Genomic DNA, 27,352 nt, shown 5'->3' with positions numbered 1-27,352 from the left:
GATAAATTTTCACAAACAAGGACAAGCATTGAGGGAAATTGGAAACATGCCTTGTTAAGAAAAATGCAAGATGAATAGCTGGCTTCACATTTATTTCAGAATTACAGTGGGAATACAGATTATTATATACTTTTACTCTCTTAGCATAAGCTATGTATCTCTTATGTCAGGTAATATTTAAAAGCTAAACTTAGGCAGGGCATGGGGGTTCATGCTTGTATTCCCAGTACTGGAGAGGCAGAGGTAGGAGGATCAGAAGTTCAAAGCAACCCTCAGCTACATAGCACCCTCCAGGCCAACCTGTGTCACAGGAGACCCTGTTTCACAAGCCCAAAGAGAAATAAAACAAATGAATGAAATGTTGGATACCGCTTGCTCTTGCTCCTGTTCCAGAACATTCTGTAGCAGTTTCTGTTTGGTACTAAATTCTTGATGTAGGCTTTCCCATTTCATTCTCATCTGGTCTTCAGCAAACGATTTCTCCCCTTCCATCCCCAATTCCTGGGATAACACATCAGGTTTTTCACTATTAGAAGAATAAATAATCTAAGTTTACAATGTGTACAGAAAGAAAGAAAGAAGAGAAAGAGAGAGTAATGAGACAAATAACCTATTTGGTATTAATAGACCTGGCCTCAACAATTAGAACAAGATTATCTTAGTCATTGGCTTACACCTTTAAAAATATAAATTTAAATAGAAATATTGAGACTATAATATGAAGATACATTAGAAAGCTGTATATATGAATAACGAACACATAAATACTACAAACACATTGAAAATGTCCAAGTGTGAAATGAAATAATTGCAACCTTCAGATTCAGAAAGTATAGTGTGATCATAGACCAGGATCCTTTGACAAATAGCCTATAAATTGGTTCAAAGTCCAGAAAATGCTGGTCTAGCGAGAGCTTTTACCATGAGTCCATGGGACTTTCAGAACACACAGCAGAGGGACAGAAGATGAGTGACAGGAGGAGGTTCTGCTGTGTGCAGTAGAGGAGGCCTCTCCCAGCTGAGGCTGGGAGAAGGGGTCAGCAGCAAGTGCTTGCCTTGACATGCATGAGGCCCTGGCTTCCATCCCCGGCACGCAGAAAGCAGGAAAGGGAAGCAGAATGGCTGTGACACCTGGTAATGTGCGCTACATCTTTCTGAGCCTCGGTTTTCTCAGCATGTGAATGAGCATGGCATCCATGCCATGCAGTTTTGAAAGTTAAACAGAATAGATGGGACACCTATAGCTCTGTGATGAACGGCTACCACCCAGTGTGTGAAGGTTAAGAACCTATGTTTCGACATACATTGATCTTAAAAAGTCATGCTTAAAGAAGGAATGCCTCTAACTGTATGGGAAAACAAACAAACAAAAAAAAACAACAAAACAACAAACACTTAAAAAAAAAGAAGGGAGTCTAAAACTTCTTGTGAAAGTCAATTTCTTAATGTATTTTCTTCTGTGTTAGTTACAGCGCACACATCTCCATTTATTATGTTTGTACGAAAATTCAGTATCAAACCAAAGGGGGAGTTACCAGCCATATTCTTATATTTCATCACTGACACATAGAAAAAGAGCAGTAAATTAGTTTTAAATTAGGACATGGTCTTTTCATTTCTCATGGGAAAATATTCTTTCATGTCAGTGAATTCCCGGTTGGTTTTCCATTGCAGCCTTAGAAGGACTTTGTAGCCTAGGGACTTGGCAAGAGCACGCGAACTGGACCCAATTACACTGAAGGGTAACTTTTCTAAGGAATTTATATAACCATTGAAGAACTTGTGAGTGGTGTTTCTTAAGTGAATCGTCCACAGAAAGCTAGCATAGCAGGATACATTTCTTTTTACGCGAGTTTAATATTTGAAAGAGCAACTTGTAGATGGCTATCTGTCCTTTGGGTTCTAGCCAATGTTGAAGGGCCAAGGAGAAGGGAGGGAAAAAAAACAACAGCAACAGTTTTTAACCACAAGGAAGTTGCACAAGATTCCCACAGCTCTTTTGTGGAACCGACTGCCTGCCAAGCAGGGGGCACTAGCTGTCTCCTCTGTGAAAGCAGAAATGGAAAAGGCACACACGACTCTCCGAGGGCCGTGTGGACATCTTAGAGGACGGAGGAGCTGAGAGAGTGGACACGCTCGGCTCTGCTGGCCTGGAGAAGGAGTGTCCCCTTGTTTGGGGCCTCAGTGCTGATGTGTCTTAAAGACCTTATAGATCTTTTTAAACATAATGGACAGTAGCAATTGCTTTAGTTCTTTTGTGACTTAACGCGGCTTTCACAGTCTTAGGGTGACGTAAATGTGATCACTATGCATGCCATAATAGATATACATATTGGCCCTGAGAAGCACAGTGCCGGTGTTGTCTAGACTACAAAGACAGTTTAGTGACCAGTCTGCTCTCTCCAGACTTGTGTCAGTCACACTTGCATTGCTCACACTTGGATGTTCTGATCCACCTGGACAAGATAATTTCATTTAATTCACACTGTCTTTCAGTTGCCACATGTGAGATTTCTGATAGCAGGATATGATTTTGCTAAGATTACAGGTACATACAATTTTCCTTGGTGCTGGTAGGTACTCCTGCCTTTTCAATTATTTGGCATTAAAAATAATATTGTATCACATCTTTCTAACATCTACTCTCTGTTTTATATTATTTCTTCTGAAAACAATGTTTAGGATTGGGAAAAGCCAAGGTGCTTGCCAAGAGACATGAGCAAATCACAGCATAGGCTACACACAGACACAGACACAGACACAGACACAGACACAGACACAGACACAGACACAGACACAGACACAGACACAGACACACAGGCTTTATGGAAACCTTTAAAAAATAAAGTATTTCAGAGCTGGGTAGTGGTGGCACACAGATTTAATCCCAGTACTTGGGAGGCAGAGGCAGGCAGTTCTCTGAGTTCCAGGCCAGCCAGGACCACAAGGTAAATTCTGCGGAAGCCAGAGTTACACAGAGAATACCTGTCTCGAAAAACAAAAAAACAAAAAACAAAAAAACAAAACCTTTTTCTATGTACCATTATCAAAGTGTTTTGCAATGGTAGTTGCTGCTTATCATTCTACCTCTATAACAAGCAAGCCTAGGCCCCTGGTGAGTGGCTAGAAATACTGTTGTGTCCCACCGGGTAGTGTAATGTACATTTTGGGTTCTTTTAAAACTCAGTTATGTTATGTAAGTATGTTTTTGTTTTGACCCCGAGTGCGGGATTTTTAGTTTAGGCTTCAGTTTGTCCACAGCCGATAACTGGTCTGATAGCTGGTAATGGCCATTGAGGGGCTTGGTCTGGGACTGCAAGGAATATGAATACGAACCCAGAGAGAGAAAAGGTGGCATGTGGTGGCAGCAGGTGGCAGTTTGGAGAAAGCAGGAACACGTGACGCTGCAGCGGCTCAGAGGAGATGGAGGAAACTGCTTGTTTGTATTTGCTGTTGACAGAGATTGCTGTAGCCCCTAAGAGCCCATCAACCCTAAACAGCTGGAGAAGTAAAGAAATCTGTGCCCCTCTCCCCACTAACCTTCTCTCTCCTGCCTAGAGTTGGGAGGTTGGAAGGGAGAGGCTTTAAGGAACCTCGAACAAAATAGAGTTGAAAACAAGTGCTAAAGGCTACAGGCCTTTAACTTTGCACTCTGCAAATAAGAACCTCCTGTTTAGACGTTCCTCTCCCTTGTCTTTTCTTCTAACAGTTTTATTTTTCTGTGTGTATGACTTTCAAAAAGCCCACTCCAAACCCAGTCCCCAGTCTCAAAAACATGTAGAAATGATAGGAAAAGACCTATCAAGAAGTCACATCTCTTAGCTTGCACATACACCACATTTTTAAAAGAATCTTCTGGAAGAGTTTTTGAGAGGGGAAATGCTGCTCTGTGGTTAGGTATAATCCAGTTGGTAATATCATAGATTCGATTTGATAATGCATTTCCCATTTGACTCGGAAAATGAGTGTCCCCGGGGGTAGACTATATCCAGGAAGGGAAGATGACTGCAAGAAGGTAGTCATTATTACTAGCTAGTTTTCTATCCACACAACAAAATGCTTGGCCCTGCAGGAGCACTTCCTATCCCAGAGTGAAAGGCTGTGAGTACCTTGTGTGGATGATTGGAAACTATGAGGTGAGGTGCCCAGTTTTTCAAAAGACAGGGAAACACAAGAAGAGAACGTTGCAGTTTCTGAACATACCCAAGTCCACCTGAGCCTTCTGCAGCAGAATGCTGGGTCAGAATCTCCTCTCCGCGGCTGGCTACTGAGCGGAGCAGGCTTTTCTGCTCAGCCAGCTCCTGTTCAAACTCCTGCACAAATGCAAACACAGTTGTCACTTCAGAGAACTGTCACTGCTCTTTATCTAAAGAACATCTCGGCACAGTGTAAAAGGAACAGTTTAGGCAAATTCTCTTGTTCTGATTAAGTATCTGGGAAAAGCAACTGGAACAGAAAAGTTTTGCTGGACTACAGTGCCCCCATGTGGTAAAATACATTCCTTCCTTTCAAAGTCAATGCTGCCTTGATCTAGCCAGGACAGACTCCTTACATGTATCAGTTCAGGACACTCTTATGTTTATTGTCAACTGATCTGGTTTGGACTCATTCACAGTAAATGAGTTGATGCTCTGACATGAGAAGATACTCATGTATGCCTTTTTCACAGAGTTTCTTAAAAAATATTAATCAACAGGAATCATTTGTATCATAACCATTTACAATCTGATCTTGTAAAGCATCTAGCAGAAAGTAAAAACCACATTTCGTTTCTTTAAAAAAAAATAGGTATTTTGAGCTCTGCCCATTCTTAGAGGCCAATCTGGGATTTTTTGTTTTATAGCAGAATAGGTGCAAACAAGGTCAAATCAGAAAGCAAAGTGTTCCTCAGGAGGCAAATTACAGTGGAACCATATCACCTTATACACACACTAGCTTTGTAATGACTAGCCATTCCACCATCTGATCAGATAGAGGGAAGCATGCTGAAAATGCTAGCTATGTCTTGCTTCATCCAGAAATAAGGTAACTTCAAGCAGTGAAGAACTGTGTCAATGCTGGGAGGTGTCATCCAGTGGAGCACTGGTCTGGCCTGGGCTCCATTCCCAGCATTGAGAACAAAAACAGAACAAAACTACATCAACAAAAACTGTGGCCATAGAAACCTCTCTCTCCCCTCCCCCAACACACCCCAGTTCTTCTCATGGCAGAGCTGCCCTCTAGAGGAAGGGGGGAAATGCTTTACTTTTTGCTGCTGGAGGCTGCTCTGCCTTTGGTGAGTCCGTGTGGTGCGGGCTTGAGCCAGCCATTCCTGTACGCCAGGGCTCTGGGTGGCTGTGAGGTCAACATCGTTCTCCTCTTTCTCTTGTGTGGCTCCCTGCTTCGAATAAAATGAAAGAGGAATCAAGGGCCATACCGCCCACAGGGAAACCTCATCCCAGTGCAGAAAAGACCACTTTGGTGTGGTTTGTATAATGATCTCAAACCACCACCATTTGGATATTACACAACTTTTTTTTTTTTTTTTAAAGATGGTAACATGAAGCACATTTAAGTTGTGACATTTTTAGGAGCAAGAAGAATAAACAGATGATTATGCCCAGAATCATTTATAAGGAAGCCCATTTTCCCCAAAGTAGTCATCAAATATTATTCTAAACGCTTTCCCAAAAATTTGAAACTCTACCCTTTTATGAACTTTCTAAAGTCACAGAAAGGTAAAACATTGCCTAGATGATCATTATATGTCAGAATTTGCTGCCCTTCCTCTAAAAGCTTCACCCTGCCCCCACTTCTGTCCACGTCACGTGGTATCTGTCCACAGTGGGCACAACAGCTGGTGCTTGCTTCTCAGAAAGTTTTCCAGGTCCCCAACCAAAGAGACCAACGCCTCTGAGAGACGGTAAGTCCATGGTTGAGGTCACATTCTAGAATTCAGGAAGAGGAGCAAGACATGATGGCCAACCCTGACTGTCAGCTTGGCTGGGTGGAGGATACATAGGAGAACAGTAAGGCACATGTCTCCCCCTTCTGATAGATCATGAGGGCTCTGAACCAATCGTGGTTTTAATCCACCCATGGATTCAAAAATCTAAGTAGACGATCAGGAAATGGTGGAACAAGGTAAAAAGCAGCTCAAGGGTGGCATTTGAAGGGTATTTTACTTATTTATTTACATTTATTGTTATTATTATTATTATTATTTTGCTTGCCTGAGTTGAAAAGCTTTGCTTTGCTATGCCCTTAAGTAATGATGTCCCTGCCTTGCCACTGATGTTAACAGCTGGCCATGGAGCCAAACCTCTCAAAACACAAGGAAAAATAAATATTCCATTCCTGAGGCATTTCTGTCAGGCATTTAGTCACAGTGCTGGGACACTTCATAAAAACCAAAAAGAGCTTTAGAGACAGCCGAATATCTTCTGCTCCTCACCGCCTCCACCCCACCCTGTAGCCTCTTAGAAACACACAGCAAGAGCTTCCAGTATGGTTGGACATCCTTTGCCTGCCCACCTCCCTGCCCAACACCACCACAGCCTCTTCAGCTCTTCGTTCAAGAGTTGCAGGAAGTGGTCAACCACGGGAACAATGGTGGTTGACAGAGCACTTCAAGAGGCAGGAAGCCTTTACTCTCCCCAACCCCTGACAAATGCATTTGGAGCCTACCACAGAGGGCCTCTGAAAGACTCTACCCAGAAGGGTATTGAAGCAGATGCTGAGACTCATAGCCAAACTTTGGGCAGAGTGCAGGGATGTTATGGAAGAAAGCGGGGGTGGGGGGTGGGGGGATAGGAATACAACGACCTGGAGGGGACTGGAGCTCCACAAGGAGAGCAACAGACCCAAAAAATCTGGACACAGGGATCTTTTGTGAGACTGATACTCCAACCAAGGATGATTCATGGAGATGGCCTGGAACCCCTGCACAGTCATGGCAGCTCAATGGCCAAGTGGGTTCCCTAGGAAGGGGAACAGGGACTGTCTCTGATATGAACTCAGTGGCTGGCTCTTTGATCACCTCCCCCTGAGGGAGGAGCAGCCTCATCAGGCCACAGAGGAAAACCATACAGCCAGTCCTGATGAGACCTGATAGACTAGGGTCAGAGGGAAGAGGAGGAAGACCTCCCCTATCAGTGGACTGTGGGAGGAGCATAGGAGGAGATGAAGGAGGGAGGAAGGGTGGAGTTGGGAGGGGATGAGGGAGGGGGCTACAACTGGGATACAAAGTGAATAAATTTTAATAAATAAATAAGGGGGAGGAAGGCCACACTAACTGGAGTTGGTGGTTTAAAAAATAAATTAAAAATTTTAAAAAGGGTGTCAAGTTGGGAGAGAGATTTGTGAGGATCCTGGGGGCAGTAGAGGAGGGGAGTAAGACGTGGGCATGATCAAGACACATTGTACACTGTATATATGTATAAAAGTTTCAAACATTAAGCAAAAATGTTAAAAGTTAAGGAAATTAAAAATATAAAAATGCTTATAAACTAAATGTATAAAGAAGGCAAGGCCTACCTATTAATCCCCTAGACTTGAATTAATTCTTGAACTCCTGATTCGTGAATGACTGCTATTCAAAAACACCTATTTATATACTTCTGTATAATAAATAGTTCCCAGTGGCCTGGAGGCAAAGGCAGGTGTATGTCTGTGAGTTCAAGGCCAGCCTGTTTTACATAGCAAATTCCAGGACAGCCAGGGCTGCATGATAGAGAAATTCTTTCCTCTGACAGCTGCCCCTGTCCCACAATAATAAATAGCTCCTGTTCAAACAGGAGTTTTTCAGTGCCGTTAAAATTAGCATGATAAATTGGGCAGCAGTGGTATACACCTTTAATACCAGTACTGAGGAGACAGAATCGGGTGAATCTCCAAGTTCAAGGCCAGCCAGGGCTACACTGAGAAACCCAGTATGGGAGGGGATTAGCATAATTGTCATTAACTGTGGGCACAGTGCTAGCTATGCTACAAATTAAAAAACCTACCTGGGGGAAAGATCCTTGGTGTGATAATTACAAGGGACAATCCTAAAACAAGCGGAGGTCTCCGCTTTATTTCATGACTGCCCAGCCCACCCACTGCTTTGTTGCCGCTTCGGTAAAGTCTGGCTGGGGAAAAAAGCAGGAAAGCACTTTCTTATCACACAGACAAGCTTCTTGCGTCCATTATTCTAACGGTATGCAAAAAGTCCAACTAGCCTCATGCTTCACCCTGAGACCAGTTAAGAGCAGTTAAGCATCAGGGCCTGTCTTTCCGCTCGGCTGCATTCATATGTGAAGGGATGCATCGGAAGTTCTTCACACCATCCATTCATTAAACACACACTGTGCATCAGACACTGCTTTAGGAAGTCAGAGAGGCAGGCACGAAGCAGCCAGACGACGCCTGGGTGGGGAGCCGATAACTGACGGAAAAGTGAGAAACCTTGCACAGACTTAGGAGAGTGCATCTCACACTCCAGCTATGGCTCCACTATGGCTCCACTATGGCCCCGCACAGAAACATAGCTGAGATCAGCATGGACGAGGCCATCACGGCTACAGTCTGATGAGGTAGACAGCTGAGTCAGCCTGCTATCAACTCTAAAGCTGACTGGACCCCAAGTAGGAAGGCAGACAGGGTCCACCATGCCAGTTCACCACCCTGTCTGGAGATGCCCTGCTTTCTCTCTTAGTTCCAGCATTCTAACTTGGCACTCCTGGGAAAGGGCTTTGGCTTTCTATACTTGTGTTTTGTTTCCTGCAATCTCATGATTCATGGTTGTACATGCTATTTTCATGTCAACTTGACATAAGCTAGAATCATCCAAGAGGAGGAAATCTCAATCAAGAAAATGCCTCCCTAAGACAAGGCTGCAGGAAAGTCTGTGGGGCATTTTCTTAATTAGTAATTGATGTGGGAACCAATATTAGTAATCAGGCAGCTCAGCCATCAGCTCCAGGAACCTGGCCGTAGCAGAACACTGTCATCACCAGCCCGACATCCCTTCCAGCCGCCAGGAGCCATGGGTCAGTGTCTGAACATGCAGTGTTGCAACAGCCTTAGACAGCTGCTAAGCACACACCTACCTCCTGCACATGCTCAGAGTCACCTCATAAAAGAACCCGTCTTCTTTCCCTCCCTCTTTCCTTCCCGCCACTTCTCCCAGAAGCCACTTCTGTGTTCCCCTCCCCTAATAAACCTGTCGCATGAGGCCTGCCTTGTGGCATGACTTCTTGGATTACATCATTGAGCTCTGCTGCCTAAAACCAACAGCCAACCCATCGTGGGTGGTGCCATCCCTGGGCTGGTGGTTCTCGGAGTGCTACAAGAAAGCGGGCAGAGCAAGCCCTGAAGAGCAAGGCCACTCCTCACGGCCTCTGACGGCATCGGTTCCTGCCTCCAGGTTCCTGTCCTGATTGAGTTGCTGACCTCCATGATGAAATGTGATTCAGGATCCATAAACCAAATAAATCCTTTCCTCCCAAAGTGCCTTTGGTCATGGTGTTTCACCACAGCAACGGCAGCCCTAAGACAATGGCGGAATGACTGAGATGACAGTCTATCTCTTCGTCTCTGAACCTTGGAGTCACTGCTCTACGCTGAAGCAAGCCATCAAATGTAAAAGAAATAGTCTACATCCCTGCACGAGCTCCTGTAGGTATGTACTTCCTTTCCCTGAACGGTCACTGGAGAAGGTGGAGCAGGTGAAGGACCTTGGCCTAAAAGATGCTATTTGTATCTTGCAACATGTTTGGACCAAAGAACACCATCATGGCAGAATGCACTCTCGGAGAGCCCGGCTCATTCATTGAAGAGAGAGAAAATGGGTTAGATAGGAACCTTGCAGAACATGAGGCACACACTGACATTAAAGAATCAGCATAGCAGAGTGAAGTCCCCAACCACAGCCACTCCCGCTGACAGAACACTGGTCTTAGCCAGGACCTTTGCCTTTTCTCCTGGGATCCAGGCCACTTCCTCCCTGCTATTTAAGTGAGCTAAGGTTTGTTTTCAGAAGCCTGTCTAGAAGATCCCTTTAGAGACTCCTCCCAGAACCCACTGTCTAGAAGACCCCTTTAGAGACCCCTCCCAGAACCCACTGTCTAGAAGATCCCTTTAGAGACTCCTCCCAGAACCCACTGTCTAGAAGACCCCTTTAGAGACTCCTCCCAGAACCCACTGTCTAGAAGATCCCTTTAGAGACTCCTCCCAGAACCCACTCCCAATTCTGTATGGGTTATTCTTCTTGGACTGCCAGAATGTCTTTCAAATCAAATCATTTATAAAGACGATAGTTGGAATGTGAGTCATTGGAGCCACATATGTACAGATGGGCTCTCAGGTTCTGAGACTTCATCTGTGTAGAACACAGCTTCAGATGAAACAAACAAACAAAAAACAGCATCAAAAATGGTCCTGTAGGATGTGTTTTTTTCTATTGCTGTATTTTGTTTTTTTGGGGGTTAGTATTTTTTCTGACTCATTTAGTCACTTTGAAAGCTAAGACTGGCCCTCAGAAAGCAAAAAATGATTAAAAATCCAATTTGAATTTCAGTTCCTTCCCCCTGGGGTAAGGCAGCACTGGCCGCAGCAATGCCACCTGTAAATTGCTATCCAGGGGTCTGTTGAACAGGTTTCCGTGCTGCCTCGGGAGAAGAAGTGAGGGTGTTTTCTTGCCAGAGACACACTGTGTAGGGCTACCTAGGATATTTAGTTTGGAAAAGTAGAACAGTCACCATTTTTCCTCCTAGAATATTCCTTGGAAAAACAGTGAGAACTGGGAAATGTTAAGCTGAGATGAGCCATTTCGTTATAAAGCAACTTGCTATTGATATAGGGTAAATTCTATGCTACTTTTTTAGGTGACATTGTGCAAAAATGACCCAAGTTTCTTATGCAGACAGATACCTTCTAATTCAAGAAATATTTTAGCATATCCTTAAGTCTTCATTGCTTCATGCCTTCCTGGGAGAAGATTGGGTCTTCACTGATACCCATGCCAGTTACTTTGTAAAACAACAAAATCAAACAAGTGGGGCACATATATTACAAGAGCCACACATATTAGAAGAACACGGAGAAATACAGATTAAGTGTGCAGTTCTTGGCCACACAGTAAATGCTGAGATCCACAGGGCATCTGATCCTGGGGTAGGAAAGCAGAGGAAGCATGGGAAAGTAAAAGGAAGGAAGGAAAGAAGGAAGGAAGGAAGGAAGGAAGGAAGGAAGGAAGGAAGGAAGGAAGAAGGGAAAGGAAGGGAAAGGAAAAGGGAAAGGAAAGAAAGAGCAGGGCAGGGCTCCTGTGCCCTTTCCCGTTTGTCCTGTGCTATGATTGTTATTTGACCTTCAGTTCTATCCTACTCCAACTGTGGGTATAGGCTTACCATGTCACTCCTCTATTCCTGACCAGCACAATGGCCTTCCACATCCTCACAGTTAACACCAAAGTCTCTAAGACACCTGTGATGTTGTCTCAGGTCCTTTGTTATCATTGGAACCTCATCCCTACTGTGATATTAAATGGAAGGACCAAAGAAGGTGACAATAGTAGGTTTAACCTTGTTAAAGAGGAGATCCCAGGAAGCCAGCTGGCCTCTACTTCCCTATGAGGACACAGGGGGAAGACTGTGAATTGGCAGAGAGCCCTCACTGGACACTGAAGCAGCTGGCATCTTTATTAGACTTCCAGGAGTCCAGATCAGTGTGCAGCCTCTTTGTTGTTTCTACACTACTCAGTTTGCAGAAATTTTGCTGGAGCCAACTAAAGTGCTAGAGACACAGCTTGATCTCCTTTGTCTCTGTTACTCCTGCTGTGTTGTGCAGGCAGTTCAACTGGCCTTCCCTCAGGGACCTTAAAGGTCCTAACTATGTCCTATGACATCATCTGGGTCATGCGCATAGTGACCTGTTGGCCACTCCCTCACTCTCTTGCTCTTCCCCTCTCTTGCTTTCTCCCCACTATCCCTGTCAGGGCACCCTTCCCCCACCATGTCTCTCTCTTCCTGTCTCTCTCCATCTCCATCCAATAAATTTCATTGAATTTAAGATTGGTTGTGTGCACGGCATTTTTATATAAATACCTAACAGCTCTACTACAGGTACACTGGCTTCGGACAGACCGAGTGTAATCCATCTTGGCAGTCTTCACACTGGCTTTCCCTTTGATTAGACTCTTCACACACACACAAATTATGGAACAAATATAGTAAAAATAAAAGTTCATGTGTGTTACCTATCACAACAAATTTAAATCGATTAAGCATGTTCTTTAGAAGTATGAGACAAATATCTACAACCAATGACTAAAATCAGATATATAAGAAAAAAAGTCTAAAATATAAGGGCACAAAGATGCTGAAATAAAAAGAAAGTTGAGACATAGGTCAGGCAGACAATGCCCAGAAACTCCAACAATGTAAAATAAAATTGGCCATCAGGAATCATAGTGTTATGGGGAGAGGACTCATTCACCTGGCGTAAGGGAGGATTTGAATGCAGAAACCACACAACTGTCTGAATACATCTAGAGTGGACTGGAAGAGGAATCCAAACAAAAGCACATTCAGCACAGCAGAGCTTCATGCTCAGACCTGTGTGTCAATCCATGCTAACAGCCTAGGGACACCCAGACCAAAAGCAGAACATAAATGAACAAACTCCGTATGTTGGTGGAAGCAAGCATGTACATATGTGCATTTCAGCCTCCAACATTTTTTTCTCTGCTGACACACTCAAAGAGACGTATGTGGGGAGGGTGTGACGGATGGCCCCGCAGCCAGGCTGCAGGTGGCTACGGGTAGCCGGGTCGCCTGGTAGCCTCGAGCAGCCTCGAGCAGCCTCGGGCAGCCTCGGGCAGCCTCGGATAGCGAGCTCACCTGCATGCTGAGCTGCCTGTCGTGCAGGGCCCTCTGCAGCTCCAGCAGGCTCCCCTTGAGCACCCTCAGCTTCACGGCCAGCTGTTCTGCCTCATCTTTCGTGTGAGCCTTGCCCTCCAGCAACAGGTTCTCGTTGTGCACGGACAGCTGCGACAGGGCTACCACCTTCTGCTCTATTTCCACAAGCATGTTCTGGAACAAGAGCGAGAGGGAGGGAAATTCGTACGTCTTGCGAGCCCCTGGAGACAGCTTCCAAGCTCAACCTTCAGGAGTCACTCCCCACGAAAGCAGGTCTCCGTGGCTCTTTCTACTTTGAAGAAGAAGGATATGCTTCTTGGGGGTGGGGGTGAGGAGGGGATTGCTTGTACTTACCTTTTCTCTTTCTTTAAAAATTAGATTCTTTATACTTAAAATACATTGGAAAAAACATATCAACAGCACATTTGGTAAAACCAACAAACACAAAGAAAGGCCCCTGCCTGAATGCTATACCCTAATTAGCCCCATTATCTTAATATTAGATTACTGATGTTGGTAAAATTATCACACAGTAAACGTCTTTTCTCAATTTAAAGAGAAATTTCTTTCAAAACATTGATTTTGAAGACCATGCTGCCTAAGGACTTGCAATCCTCCTGCCTCAGCCTCCTTAGAGATGGGATTATAGGTTTTATGAAACCACGATCAGCTTCGTTCTGTCCTCCTCCTCCTCATCTTTTCAAAAATATGACACATTTTGATCTTACATTTGAAAATGTTTTCCTCATTTCCACAACAAATATTGAAGTTTTTCCTCCAGGTTTGGGACTAAACAGAAAAGAAATGGAAAATAATCTCCTTCTTTAAAAGTTAGAACTTTTATAAAACCAGAAAAAAAAAGACTAAAAATATAATAGACCATAAATCATTTTATTTTCTGCATAAATTACTTTGTTTTTATATCCTTTGCCTCTAAACTCTTTGAAATGGAGGTCTCTGGTGGTTTGAATGAAAATGGCTCCCATATGAGTCTGTAATCCCAGCACTCTGGAGGGAGAGGGAGGCAGATCTCTGTGAGTTTGAGGCCAGCCTGGTCTACAGAGTGAGTCCAGGATAGCCAAGTATATACAAGTGGCCTTGTTGGAGAATGAGTGTGTGTGTGTTGGGGAGGGGAGGTGTCAGAAGCTCAAGTTAGGTCGAGCAGCTCACTGTCTCATCCTGCTGCCTGTGGATCCAAATGTAGAACTCTCAGCTCCTTCTCCAGCACCATGTCTGTCTGCATGTCACCATGCTTCCTGCCATGACAATAATGGACTAACTCTCTAAACTGGAAGCCAGCACCAATCAAACATTTTTCTTTATAAGAGTTGCCATTGTCATAGAATCTCTTCACAGCAAGAGAACTCCTAAGACAAAGTCCTATGCTGTTATTCAACCAGACAATTTATTAATAACAAAATTTTTTCTTTCTCTTTAGGAACTAGAGATTATTGCCATTCTACCAACTCTTAAAAATAAAATTTCATACAAAAAAAGCTAAAGCAATGAAAATGCAAAGCTTTCACTAAAATGGAGATTAAAGGATGCTCTCCCAAGGATCATTTCTGAGAAGCGAATGTATTCTGGGTAGGGTTGGTCTGCCATTGCACATCATATAAAATCAAAAGTGACTGAGGAGATTGGCATTAGGAGTTTCTGGGTCTGACTGCCACCATGGGATAAAGCAGGGGCGGCAGTGCAGAGCCGTAATCCCAGCATTCCAGAGTGCAGACTCTGGAGAACATGAAGCCAAAGTCACCCTGGGCAACTATGTGGGATCTTACGTTAAAAGAAAAGAAAATTAGAAAAATTAATATAATTATGAACTCAATGAAGATCTTATTAGTCTACATGCACTTTTCACCACAGGGAAAGTAGGCCTCACACGAGCAAAGGCTCCAGGCCCACAAAAGCCATCATGTGTCTTCTTTCCTTCCTTCCTACCTACCTGCCTGCCTGTCTTCCTGCCTACCCTCCTTTTTTTTTCTTCTGAGACATGGTCTCACTATGAAACCCTGGCTGGCCTGGAACTCTCCATGTGGACCACGCCGGCCTTACACACCTGGAGATCCTCTCCTGTACTCTCCCAAGTGCTGGGATTAAGGGTATACACCACAAGGCCCAGCATGTGACTCCAACTCCGTCGGACAGCCAATTTTAATTATGAAGCAGATACCTAAATTCTAGATTTTAAATTCAAAAGGTTTTCTTTAACATTTTCATATTAAATGTTAAGTTTACCAGGGTCTAGATTATAACTGGATGAATGTCTATATCTTAAATGATTTAAAATAAATATCGGATTTGAAAGCTTACGCTGATTGGTTTGCTTAGCTGTAATGCATACGCCTCTAATTCCTTAACATATGATGGAGATACATCTCCCTGCCTTGCAAATGTCCTGAGCTGTATGGTCAGAATAATGTCATCTATGGTGCAGGCTTCGGGTTTTCCATCCAAGAGAGGGCGTGGCAACAATGATCTAACACAAGTCCGAAGCTCTAGTTTGAGTGTTAATTTCAAGCCCTAAAAGGAAACATTAAAATAGATTACACAACTTTCTGACAGTAAAAAAGAGGCCAGGAATAATAGAAAACATCACATCTAGTTGTTTAATCTTCACCATTAGGGCAGAGAACAACTCTGATGAAACATGGGGCGGAGTCTTAGAAGTTTTAAGGCATTGTGTGATCTAAGGGGTAGTTCTCAGTATCATAAGCCTCAAAACACGGACGGGAAAGACCACTGTGGTACACTATACATTAAGAAGAAAGAGGTGGAGGAGGGGGAGGAGAAAGTAGATTAGCTAATGCTATTGGCATATCTCTTTTGATGCCACATGGGTGAAATATGAAATTGTGCTCACTGATATTTAGACCTGCAGAGTGGGCAGGGTTTTCTGGACATTGTCTTGTTACACTTTTTTTTTCATTTCTTTTCTTTCTTTTTTTTAATGTGTATTATGGGGTTTTGGCTGTGTGTTTATCTGTGCACCACATATATGCACTGTCTCAGGAGGCCAGAAGACGGCATCAGATTCCCCAAGAGTGGAGTTAGAGCAGAGTTACAGATGGGAGTAACTGGGTGCTGGGAACTGAATTCTGAACCTCTGGAAGAGCAGCCAGTGCTCTTAGCTGCTGAACCACCTCCCCAGCCCCTTAAATGAATGATTTCAGGCATATTTCAATCACATGTGAATGTAATATGTTGGTCATCATGAAGTTTGAGGGTGGGCACACACAAGTTCACCATTTCTTGCTATATTGGATCTGGGTTGCTTTCTACAGGCTGGTATGCTAAAAGCACGGTCCTCAGCTTGGTGCTATTCGGAGGATACAGAAACCTTAAGGAAGTGGGGTCCTGTGGGAGATTGTAAGTGCTTAAGTGGACTGTGGGTGCTTCTCTTTCTCTTTTGTACCAAACAATGAGATGAGCAGGGTTCTTCTGTGTGCTCCTGACATGATGTACTATGCTGTCTCAAACAATGCTGGAGCGCATGGATGAAACCTCTCAACAGTACCAAAGGAACCTTTCTTCTTAAGTTGACTGTCTCAGGGATTTTGTTACAGTAGCAAGAAATCTGGATAAGTATCCATAATAATTAATACCAATAAAAACTATTGCGTAAGGCTAAGTTATAGCTCAGTGATAGGGGCCTTGTCTAGAATGCATGAGGCTCTGAGTTTAATCCCTGTTACATCTTGAGGAAAAAAGAAAAGAAAGAAAAAGAAAGGAGGGAAGGAAGGGAGGAAGGGAGGGAGGGAGGGAGAAAGGGAGGGACGGAGGGAGAAAGGGAGGGAGGGAGGGAGGGAGGGAGGGAGGGAGGGAGGGAGGAAGGAAAAAATTGAGGTTGACGATATTTTAAGGAGCTAGAGACATGGCTCAGCAGTAAAGTACCTGAGTTTGATTCCCAGCATCAAACCAAAGCTCAAACCAAGTCTCAAACACTTTTATGAAACTGCTCTGAACCTTTATGACCTTTGTGAAGCTCCCTCCTGATCGAGGCATTCGAGGCCTGGTATGAAAGGAGACACACCACATGTTTGGAAAGACAAGGCAGACTCCCTGTCTCACTAATGTTGGTAATTGTTGACATTTCCCAAGCACCATGTGAGGGTGAGGCTCAAAATAGCAATTTAGCACCCAGGAAGCTTCCAATTAATATATTTATTTCAGTTTGACTTATTGATACTAATTCTTCTTAGTTAGTGTTTATTTTGTTTATTTATTTGGTTGGTTGGTTGGTTGGTTGATTGGTTGGTTTGGTCTGGTTTGGTTTCTTGAGACAGGATTTTTCTGTGCAGCCCTGGCTGTCCTGGAACTCACTCCATAGACCAGGCTGGACTCCAATTCAGAGATCCCGGGCCTCTGCCTCTGCCTCCTGAGTGCTTGGATTAAAGATATGCACCACCACCACTGGGCTACTTTAATGCTGAGACCTTTAACAGAGTTTCCCACGTGTGGTGACCTCCAACTCTAAAATTATTTTGACGCTACTTCATAACTGTAGTCTTGGTACTGCTATGAATCATGATGTAAACATTTGATATGCAGGATATCTGACATGTGACCCTCACCCGGGTCATGACCCACAGGTTGGAAACCACTGCCGTAGCACATCTTCGTACCTGGCAGTCCACCAGCTGGGCATCCATGTCCATGGGCTCCTGGGGTGTGCCAAGCGCAACATCCAGGGTGGCCTTCGTGTTGAGCAGCCAGTGGTCCAGCTCGTCCGCCTCGCAGCGGTACCTCTGCAGAGCCTGCTCCTGCCTCTGCTCCTCCAGCTGGTCGTTCAGCTTCTCCTGGGGAGTTAGGAGGACCGGTACAGTTTACCCCGTTCACTCAGATGCGATTTCTCTAACCCATTATCCGGTTTCAATTAGGACATGGCTTTGTGATGTCTATTCTAAGCATCAACTGTTTCAAGTTTGTATAAACAGGCCCACCATTTGTCCTCTGTCTGCCAATAAAACCCCAACCAGCCAATGCTGAGCAATGCAGAGACTAAGGTGAGACATCCAGGTCCAGTGAGGAGAGGAGAAAGAGGAGAGGAAGTAGGAGATGGAGCCACAAGGAGAGGACCTCCAAGCATCAGGAGAAATGAACCCAACCTAGGAGATGATTAAAAAGCAAGGAAAGGGAGAGGACCTCCCCTACCAGTGGACTTGGGGAGGGGCATGGGAAGAGATGAGGGAGGGTGGGATTAGTAGGGGATGAGGGACGGGCCTACAGCTGGGATACAAAGTGAATAAGCTGTAATTTATAAATAAATAAATGAATGAATGAATAAATAAATATTTTTTTAAGTACCGCTGTTCTAAAGGAACAAGAAAAAAAAGGAAGTATAATGTAAAAATTCTGAATGGGAGAAAGCTATACAAGTTTAGAGGTTTAGGGTGGAGTAGCTATTGCTCAGTATTGTGCTCTAGGCTAATTAAATAAATCAGTCTCCAAGTGGTTATTTGAATAGATAGTTGGTTAAAGAGTAACTGCTGCTTATCTAGTAATATTAATCAATGTTAATTATTAGTAATTCTTCTACAGTAACATGGAGGAAGCATTGAGCAGTGAAAGCTTGAAGATGCCACAGAACAGAGCAACAGCCTCAAGCCCTGGCTACACACCAACAACTGGGAAACAAAACAAGTACTTAGCCTCAGGCCACATCTCGGAAGACTAAGTCAGGATCCGTGTGTGAAGGACCCCTTCTGCCCCTCCACAAATGGATGTACCCACACATGTTTTTTGTAGAGTAGAAATAATAAGATGGAATTAAAAGGTTAACTTCAGGCTGGACATGGCCATTCACACCTGTAATCCAAACACTCAGCAGGCAGATCTCTGAGTTCAAGGCCAGCCTGATCTACGAAGCTAGTTTCTAGGACAGCCAAGGCAGTTTTACAAAGAAAACCTGCCTTGGGGGAAAAGAAGTACTCAGGTACTCCAAATACCTCATTTAAAAAACTATATAATTAGTGTTTATTTTTAAATGTATTTACTTTATGTGTGAAAATGTTTTGCCTATGATATATCTGTATACTACGTGAATGCAGTACCTACAGAGGCCAGAAGAGGAGCCCTGAAACTGGTCATGGGCCACTGTGGATGTGCTGGAAACCCAACCCACGGCCTCTGCAAGAATTGCCTCTTAACCACTGAGGTCTCTCTCCAGTTCCAATAATAATGATCTTTCATTAAGATCTAAACATGGACACTAGTAAGTAGGAAAATGCACTTTAAGTTTATGAAGAATATGAAACAGAAATATGAACTGACTGATCTTGTGGCTAGTCAGTTCAGAACAAGCCCACACCTTCAGCGATGGGGCCATCATAAATGCAATCATGACGCATTCAGTAAATGAAATAATACTCAGTTTATGAGAAATGTAATAAGGAACATGGTGACACAAGGACACAAGAAGCCTGACGCTCATAGGGTCCGTCTGAAGCCTGCAGCACACCCACGTGTAGAAGCAAAAGCATGAACATCGCATTCCCAAGGGCCCGTAATTGTAAGAGGGAAGATACAAAGAACAGCTGATTTTTAGCACCTACTATTCTTGCCAAAATCTACCAAATAATATTTAAATCCAGTAACACAGGCAATGAAGTGCAAGTCTATTTTCACACGTCAACACACTCGGACTGGCTAACAGTGAATAGGCTTATGCTTCACAGCGTCCGTTCTCTTCCTTATCACAAGCTCTTTTTAAACACAGCAAACCATTACTCAAATCTACAGTTCCGGTCCATAGAGCTCTAGCAGGTTCCCGCTTTCTGAATTCTTAGTGTCTCCCATCTGAAGCACATTCAGGGATAAACCCTGACTGTGTTCTGTGCCCAAGCCCCTGGTGCAAACACTGCCAGCTTCTGAGGACTGGGCAGCAGTAAGGCATACTTTCACCCCAATGTCTATTGCAACACTCACAATAGCCAAATATGGAGTCCAACATCAGAGAATGTGTAAGAAAAATGCTATGTGGAGTATGTGCCTGTGCGCATGTGAACACAATGGAATTTCTTTACAGCCTTAAAGAAGACTATAATGATATTATTAGAGGGAGGTTGACATGACCAAAGGTAGTTACATGAATTAAATTACAACTATTGCCAAAAGACAAATACTACATACTTTCTCTCACATGTAGTGCCCATACTTTACACAGATACATAAAATTATGCATATATACACTCGTGTGTGTATATATCTATGACATGAAAGTAGAAGTAAAACTTCTTAGGGGGGCAAAGAGGACCAATGGGCTGAGAAAGGATGAGAATATGGATGTAGGCAAAGACATCCGGCAGAGAACGCATGTGTGTAAAAGCTTGAAAAACATGGATATCAAAGGAGAACAGGAACAAAGCCAAGCAGCGCCCGTTCAGTCCACACCCGCACCCAGAAGAGCTGCTCACGGAGACTGAAGCTTGATTCAGGACCTGACGCCCCTCAAAGGCTCGTTACCTCCAAAAGCTGCCGCTTGCCGGCCGCTTTCATCCTGATGGTGGACATCCGCTCAGCCAGGACGGTGAGCGTGGACTGGAGGGCTAGCTGCTCCGCAGGGTCGGACTCCGGAGACTCCGAGGCCAGCTCGTCGGCGAGAGACGCCTGGAGCCCATTGATCTCGTCTTGAAGCATCTGCACCTCGTCCATCAGGGCCTGTGGGGAAGACTGTGTAATCACACTCTTGACTGCGGACTCCAGGCTTTGCCACCACACACCCGCTGAGATCAGCGACAGACACTCACGAGGATGGCACTGATGGAGCCAACAGGACGACTCCCAGTTCAGCGTTCAGAATGACACCATGGAGCTGAATGCTGGGAATGTTACTAACTTAAATGGCTTTGAACAAATTAATTAGCATTTTTGGTTCCCAACAGGCTCCTCCATAACAGGAGAGGAATCTTCAAGTAGGTCTGCATTCATTCTCTTCCTTCTGTACCTAACTCTAAAACTTGGGGCTTACTTCCACCAGCTCTCCCCAGGGCCCTCGGCCAAGCTTTTAAACGCTTTCTGAGGATGACCACCTCCAAGGCATACTCCAAACCCAATGTCCTGCATTTACCTTGCACAGTTCAATGGCGTAACCATCATATTCTGTATCTTTAAATAACAATTACAGAATGCTCTCCTTTTGGGACAAGCTCCTTTACTGGCTCATAAAACATCACGTTAAAAGCCCAAACTGACACCACGGTAAAGCTCCCTATCACCAGATATAAAGCAAGGCTTTTGTCACCAGCCCAGGATTTGACAGATAACAACCAAATCCCCAAACCGCATAGTTTCAACTCACGAGATAACAAAGCTCTCTCGGCTTTCATCCTCAAACAAGAGAGCAACCTAAAGTAACTCCTAAAGTAACTACTGAATGGCATCTTTTCTGCTCTGCCTCTCAGTCCTGTTCTTAAAAGGGGGGAAAAAAACAAACACACTTAGACATGACTAACTCGCTATCTGTTCCTCAATTCTGGCCTAGTTTGTTTTTGAGATATAGTCTTACTATATAGCCCCGGGTGGGCTAAAACTCATCACATAGACCAGCCTGGCCTCGAAACCAGATACCTCCCTCCTTAGTGTTGGGATTAAAGACCTATAACACCACACCCAAGCCTGGTTTTGCTTTTGTTTTTGAGACCCAGGCTGCCCCGAAACTCTCTTTATAGATGAGGATGACTTTAATCCTAGTCTTCCTGCCTCCACATTTCAGTGTTGGGTTTGCAGGCATGCACCACCAACGGGCCGTCATTTGGTGCTGGGACTGGACCCAGGGCCTTGTGCATTGTAGGCAGTCACTCTATCTGCAGTTCTATGTCGGTCATTTACCTACCTTCCTGTCTGTCTGTCCGTCCATCTATCTATCTATCTTTCTATCCATCCATCTACCTATCTATCTGTCTATCTGTCTACCTATCTTGTTTAGTCTTTTGGAGACCAGGTCTTCACATGGAAATTCCTATTTAGAAATTAAACTGTTACAAAGCTAGGCACCATAGCAAGGGCAGCTGCGTGGGCCACAGGGGGGAAATGCGCACGATGCTAACACCTTCGCTTACATGAGTGCATGTCTCTTCCACAGACATCACGGAAGCAACAGGGCCTCCTTAGAGTGCACTGCCAACAATAGTAAAATAAGTAAAATAATGCCAAATAATGAACTAAAATATTAAAACGAACCACCTAACTGTCCAGCTGAATTTTAACTGATTGCTACATGGACAGTATTACACTGACCTAGACAGGAATAAGGGCGGGACTCCCAGGGTCTTCCTTGGCTGTACATTTCCATGCTACTGCCCTCCTGACCAGGAAACAGCATTTAAAGGTCTTCTGACTTCTCCCCTGTGGTGACCTCCAGGCTTTGCCAGCCGCCTTGCTGACGACACGTGCGCATGCCTGCCCTAGATCTGCCACTACCTTCAGTAAGCTGCGCTGTGTGTGGACTGAGATTTAAGCTTGCTCTGTAGAGAGAGCTGCTCATATTCAGCTTTGTTTAACATCCCACTGCCCACGGCTCTGCGGATCTTTTTAGTTTCACGCTTTCTCCTGGGTTCTGAAGCCTATGGAGTTTTGTTTGCAATTTCTTGCTGTCGTTAAGAGGGAGCCCTCCTCTGTGGTTGCCTGTTCCATCTCTGATCTTCGAGGACTCTTGCCTTATCCACATGCATTACTCAAACATTTTGGATGCTGGGTGCTTGTTTCTTTTGGTTCTGTGTATTAGCAGTGTCTGTTCTTATGAGGACTGTCTGCTCTGCCAGGGTCTTTCCCCTAACAACAAAACAACTTCTTTAATGGTGCCTTTTGATAATGAGAAAATTTTTGTTTTGCTTTTTGATTTGTCTTGTTTTGTTGAGACAGGGTCCCAGTGTGGAGTCCTATCTGTCCTGGAATTCATGGTCCCTGATGACCCCAGCTTGCTTCTAACCCACAGAGACCCAGCTTTGCTGGGATTAAAGGTGTGTGCCACCATGCTCAGCTAAAACAGAAGTTTTAAATTTGATTACAGAAGAATATTTGTCCTGTTCTGTTTGAGAAAACTTTGCTTACTAATCATGATTATCATATGGAATGTCATCTTTAAAAGAGATATTGAGTGATGAATGGAGCAGCTCAGTGGCAGAACTGAGGCTTAGAGCGCATATAGCTCTGGATTCCCCAGCACTCAAATCAAAACAAATATATAAAAGATGAAAGAATGTTGCTGGAACATAATTAGTTAATGGAATCTTGTTAGTTTGCAAAAGCTTCTAGAGAGGTTTCTAAATAAGATGGAAATGCAAAGAACAAGTACCAAGAAACTTTACACAATTGGCATCGTCTTAAATGACTTAAAGAGAATTTTACTAAATGTTGGTATATGATTAATCAGAAATTAAAAACCACTTCATGGTGGCACTTTGATGTGCATCTGCTTGATAGTTCATTTTAGTTTATTTTTAATGCTAATTTCATACTTAGGTCTATTATAATCCAGCTTAATTCATCATCCCTTTGTTTCCAGTGTAGATGCAAATGAAGGACTCACCACCCCTCACTCTCTCCGTTCCCCTCCTCCTTTTCTCCCCTTCCCTCCCTTACTCCCTCTCCTTCTCTCTCTACATAGTTTTGCAGTATATTCTTTGCTGTAAGCCAAATGTCTGCAAAGGTCGCATCCTGGAAGCTACCGCTGTGCAAAGGATACTTTGTCCTCATCCTCAGAGCACTGTAAGCCTCTCTAAGTCAGTGGTTCTCAACCTGCGGCCTGTGGAGGTTGCATAGTAGATATTTACATTATGAAAGCAGTAGCAAAACTACAGTTATGAAACCAACAAAAATAATTTATGGTTGGGGATGACCACAATGAGGAACTGTATCAAAGGGCTGCAGCATAGGAAGGTTGAGGACCACTGCTCTAAGTGGCAGGACATATTCTTCAACTTTAGCCATCTTCTCCCTTCCTTGGGAATTGTCTGTTTGTTTTGATACAGGGTCACACACAGTTCAGACCTCTACCTTGTTATGCAAGCAAAAGGCCTCCAACCTACTTCCCTGCTTCTGCCTGACAAGTTCGAAGGTTACATACCTGCACCATCACACCAAACTGGAGCTTCTGTTACTCTGAGATATCGTCTCTTTTATTTGCAATATCTCGTATCAGTCCATTTAAAACATACTGCTGTAGTATTTGAGTTAACGTTTAAGACTTTGTCTCCTTATATAGCTCAGGGTGGCTTTGAACGTGCAATCCTCTGCTTCATTATAGGCCTGGGCCACCATGATCAGCCTTGGGAGTGATGGATTTTTGAGACTGCATTGAATTTATTTATTATTTATTTATTATTCATTATTTTGTGATCATTTGTTGGAGACCCAATTGCCAAAAACAATGTAAAACCTGTCTTGACTGTTCGGCTTTTATAGGCTCCTCTGTAACAGATGGCCTCACTGTGTCTTCCTGAAGTTTTGAGCCATGCTCACCCTGCTCTGCCTTCCCAACCCCTTCCCAGAGCTGTACATGCCAGCCCTCCTACCCAGCCGTTATTACTCTAGTACTGAGACTTGCTCTTGCCCTGGCATGCCAGCTGCATGTCACTTCGCCTGCTCCCTGTTCCCTTTCTTACACAGCTCACAATAAGGTTTCCGTCTTCTGTCAGAGTGCTGCTCACTCATACCAGGTAAAGCCGGCTTTCAGATCATACACTTACGAAAAGCCAGTCTTTGGGCTGCTGGTCTGGGGGATGCTCACTCTATCTAAGTCAACTAATTCTAATTCCTAATAGAGTTGGTCTGAATCATATAGGAAACAACCAGAGAGAAAAAACAGGAATTCCTGTTAAACCTCAGCGTAATTGGCCCATCAGGGGCGCGCTGAAGTCACTTGCTTCTGTTTCTATCTCTCTCCCTCTCTGAAGAGTCCTCAGTAAGGAAAAGGGTGTTTTGGCTCCTTGGAGCCGTCAATTCTAAACTGCTAAGGCAGCCTCTCTTCCAACTTCTGGTGTAGCATCCAAGCTCACTGATGACCAGGAAGGTTTTATTTGGAGTGATGAAACATTTCAGAAACAGACAGAGGTGACTGCTTTAAATGTCAGTGAGTTGTAATGCTTTAATTTTGCTATGTTAATTTCATAGAATATATATCCATCTACCTGGTAGTCACACACACCCTCTGTCTTATAATTCTGAGAGGAGTTCATGGCCAGCAAGGGCCCACAGTACCTGATCCAAACTGAAGAGAGGGAGAAAGGCTTCTCTTTGGGTTGCTGAGTTGTGGAGATAAAGAGGACATGAGAATGACAGGCAAAGAGTGAGACAAGTGGCTGGAGATGACTAGAAGTTGGGAAAGGAGACTGAGAAAGGGGAAGGGGAAAGGGAAGGTAGGATCTGATTGGTGTACATGAGACAGACATATATATGTCTGGACTGTACCCCTGATCGGCCAAATCCAGAGATTTATTGAGGAGTTGTATTTTTCTCTTTGGTTATTTCTTATATTATCAGGCATCAAAATATATATTTTATATATACTATATGTTACATATGTGCATATGATATATCATATATATGTACATCATATACACAGATAACATATATATCATATACATATGTGTATGATATATAAGTATATATATGCAATACATAAATTATAGAAAATCATACTGAATACCATTAAGATGCACACCTACTAACATTTTCTTTAAAATAATGTTTTTCCTAAGTATGTGGTACCACAGCACAAATTTTACCTCTCAATCCTTTCTTTTTGTTTTTAGTTCTTTATTTATTATTTCTGTGTGTGTGTGTGTGTATGAGAGAGAGAGAGAGAGAGAGAGAGAGAGAGAGAGAGAGAGAACTTGTATGCTCCACATACATGCAGGATCCGATGGAGCAGAAGAGGAAACTGGATTTCTTTGGAACTGAGTTACAGACAGTTGTGAGCTGCCATGTGGGTGCTAGGAATCAAACCTGGGTCCCCTGGAAGAGCAGCCGCTGTTCTTAACCACTGAGCCATCTCTCCAGCTCCCCACTAAAATTTTCTTAAAATATAAACTGTAGTTTCACTAACTGCCTACTCCTTTAATAGTAGGCCACCAAGAACTCAAGTCTACTTAGTGCCAGGTGGAAACAGTAACTCTACGCTAGGTCTCAGGCCTACCTCTCCAAACACAGTTCTGGCTGGGACCTATTTGTCAACAAGCCTTGAAATTCATCCTAAAGCCTGGCACTGAGCTGAGTGTGGAAAAAATCCCAAATGTCCCAAACATTAGATGTCCTAAAAATTCAAATCCCAACCACAGGGCACAACATTCACCTCAGCAGCTAATGAACAGCAAAGGCCTCTGTGTTCATCACACATTGTAAGAGACGCTAACTATAGAGAGAGAAGCCTGAAAGCTCCAATCAAGCTGAGCAATGGTTCTCAGCCTCCCTAACACTGCGACCCTTTAATACAGTTCCTTGTGTTGAAATGTACCCCAAACATGAAATTATTTTTGTGATGCTTCATAACTGTAATTTTCTTCTGTTATGAATCGTTTTGTAAATATCTGATACATGACCCTGCTGGGGGTTGCAGCCCACAGGCTGAGAAGCGCTGGTCTAGAGGAACCTTGTCAAACTTATGTTACCAAGAAATAACCCTGCAGACAGTTCTGGGGAGTGAGTGACACTTGAAAGCACTTCTGTCAATTCTCTTCAAGTATAAAAAGCACACTGGACTTTTCCACCACTGTTCACTTGGAATTTTGAAATAGAAATTCTATAATGGAGGGCTGTTCCAGACTCCAAGAACAGATTTAGACGGTGTGTTGGTGGTAGCTTTTCATGTGGGCAGTTTTGTTCCAGAATTGGTAGAACTTGAGCACAGACATCGAAAGTAAACAAAGAGAGCTCAGAAGGGAAATGTTCAACCTGTGGGTATGTGCAGAATTGTGCAGAATTAAAGTTCTCTGGGTCTCCCTTGCCCCCCATTAGACCATTAATAAGCTACGTAAGCCCCGAGGCCTGGCTTACTGACATCACTGAATCTGCTGTGTCTTCTCACTGTGGTGATGGGAAGCAAGAGGTTAGAAAGCACTGTTAGGAAACCGTGTCTGCTGGACACGTCAGGGTCCTCAGCACTCGTGAACTCACAACCAAGCCAGTCAAAACGCCAACACAGATGGGGGAGGAGCTCACAGAGGCTTCCCTCCAAGGACTAAGATGCTTTGGCAGTTGGAGGCTGCTGGGGTCAGGAGAATCTTTTGTTTGTGGAACTGAGCCCTGTTGAGTGGCTTGTCCACCAGGGAGTAGCCTGACACTCACATGTGGACAGTGCTGACAAACTCAGTGGACTATGAAGAGAAGACATGAGGCTGGAAGCAGTTGGAGGCTGAGTGTGTGTAGATCTAACCAGAACAGATCGCACACATGTGTGAAATTCTCAAGGAATAAATAATAAAAAATATATATCTAAAACAATAAATTTTCAATTTTGAGTTTTTGTCATGAAAGCC

General features: G+C 43.8%; 1 protein-coding gene across 14 annotated transcripts in view; it reads right to left on the bottom strand.

The window, feature by feature from the left end:
* Positions 1–27,352, bottom strand: part of Syne1 (spectrin repeat containing nuclear envelope protein 1) — a 459,455-nt gene that overhangs the window by 125,255 nt on the left and 306,848 nt on the right. For 10 of the 14 annotated variants that reach the window (XM_060373516.1, XM_060373529.1, XM_060373530.1 and 7 more), the window contains 6 exons: positions 20,343–20,537; positions 17,504–17,677; positions 12,858–13,049; positions 5,246–5,380; positions 4,204–4,313; positions 370–526 (listed from right to left, as the gene is read on the bottom strand). In XM_060373516.1, the coding sequence (XP_060229499.1) occupies positions 370–526; positions 4,204–4,313; positions 5,246–5,380; positions 12,858–13,049; positions 17,504–17,677; positions 20,343–20,537 (963 nt within the window). The remainder of the gene's footprint in view (positions 1–369; positions 527–4,203; positions 4,314–5,245; positions 5,381–12,857; positions 13,050–17,503; positions 17,678–20,342; positions 20,538–27,352) is intronic. The other 4 variants (XM_060373518.1, XM_060373522.1, XM_060373524.1 and 1 more) reach the window with 1 other exon arrangement.

The sequence above is a fragment of the Meriones unguiculatus genome, chromosome 20 (genome assembly GCF_030254825.1).
Source record: "Meriones unguiculatus strain TT.TT164.6M chromosome 20, Bangor_MerUng_6.1, whole genome shotgun sequence".
In the NCBI taxonomy this organism is placed as follows: domain Eukaryota; kingdom Metazoa; phylum Chordata; class Mammalia; order Rodentia; family Muridae; genus Meriones; species Meriones unguiculatus.
Note: the sequence above shows the minus strand (reverse complement) of the source record. Positions and strands in the feature narration are given on the sequence as shown.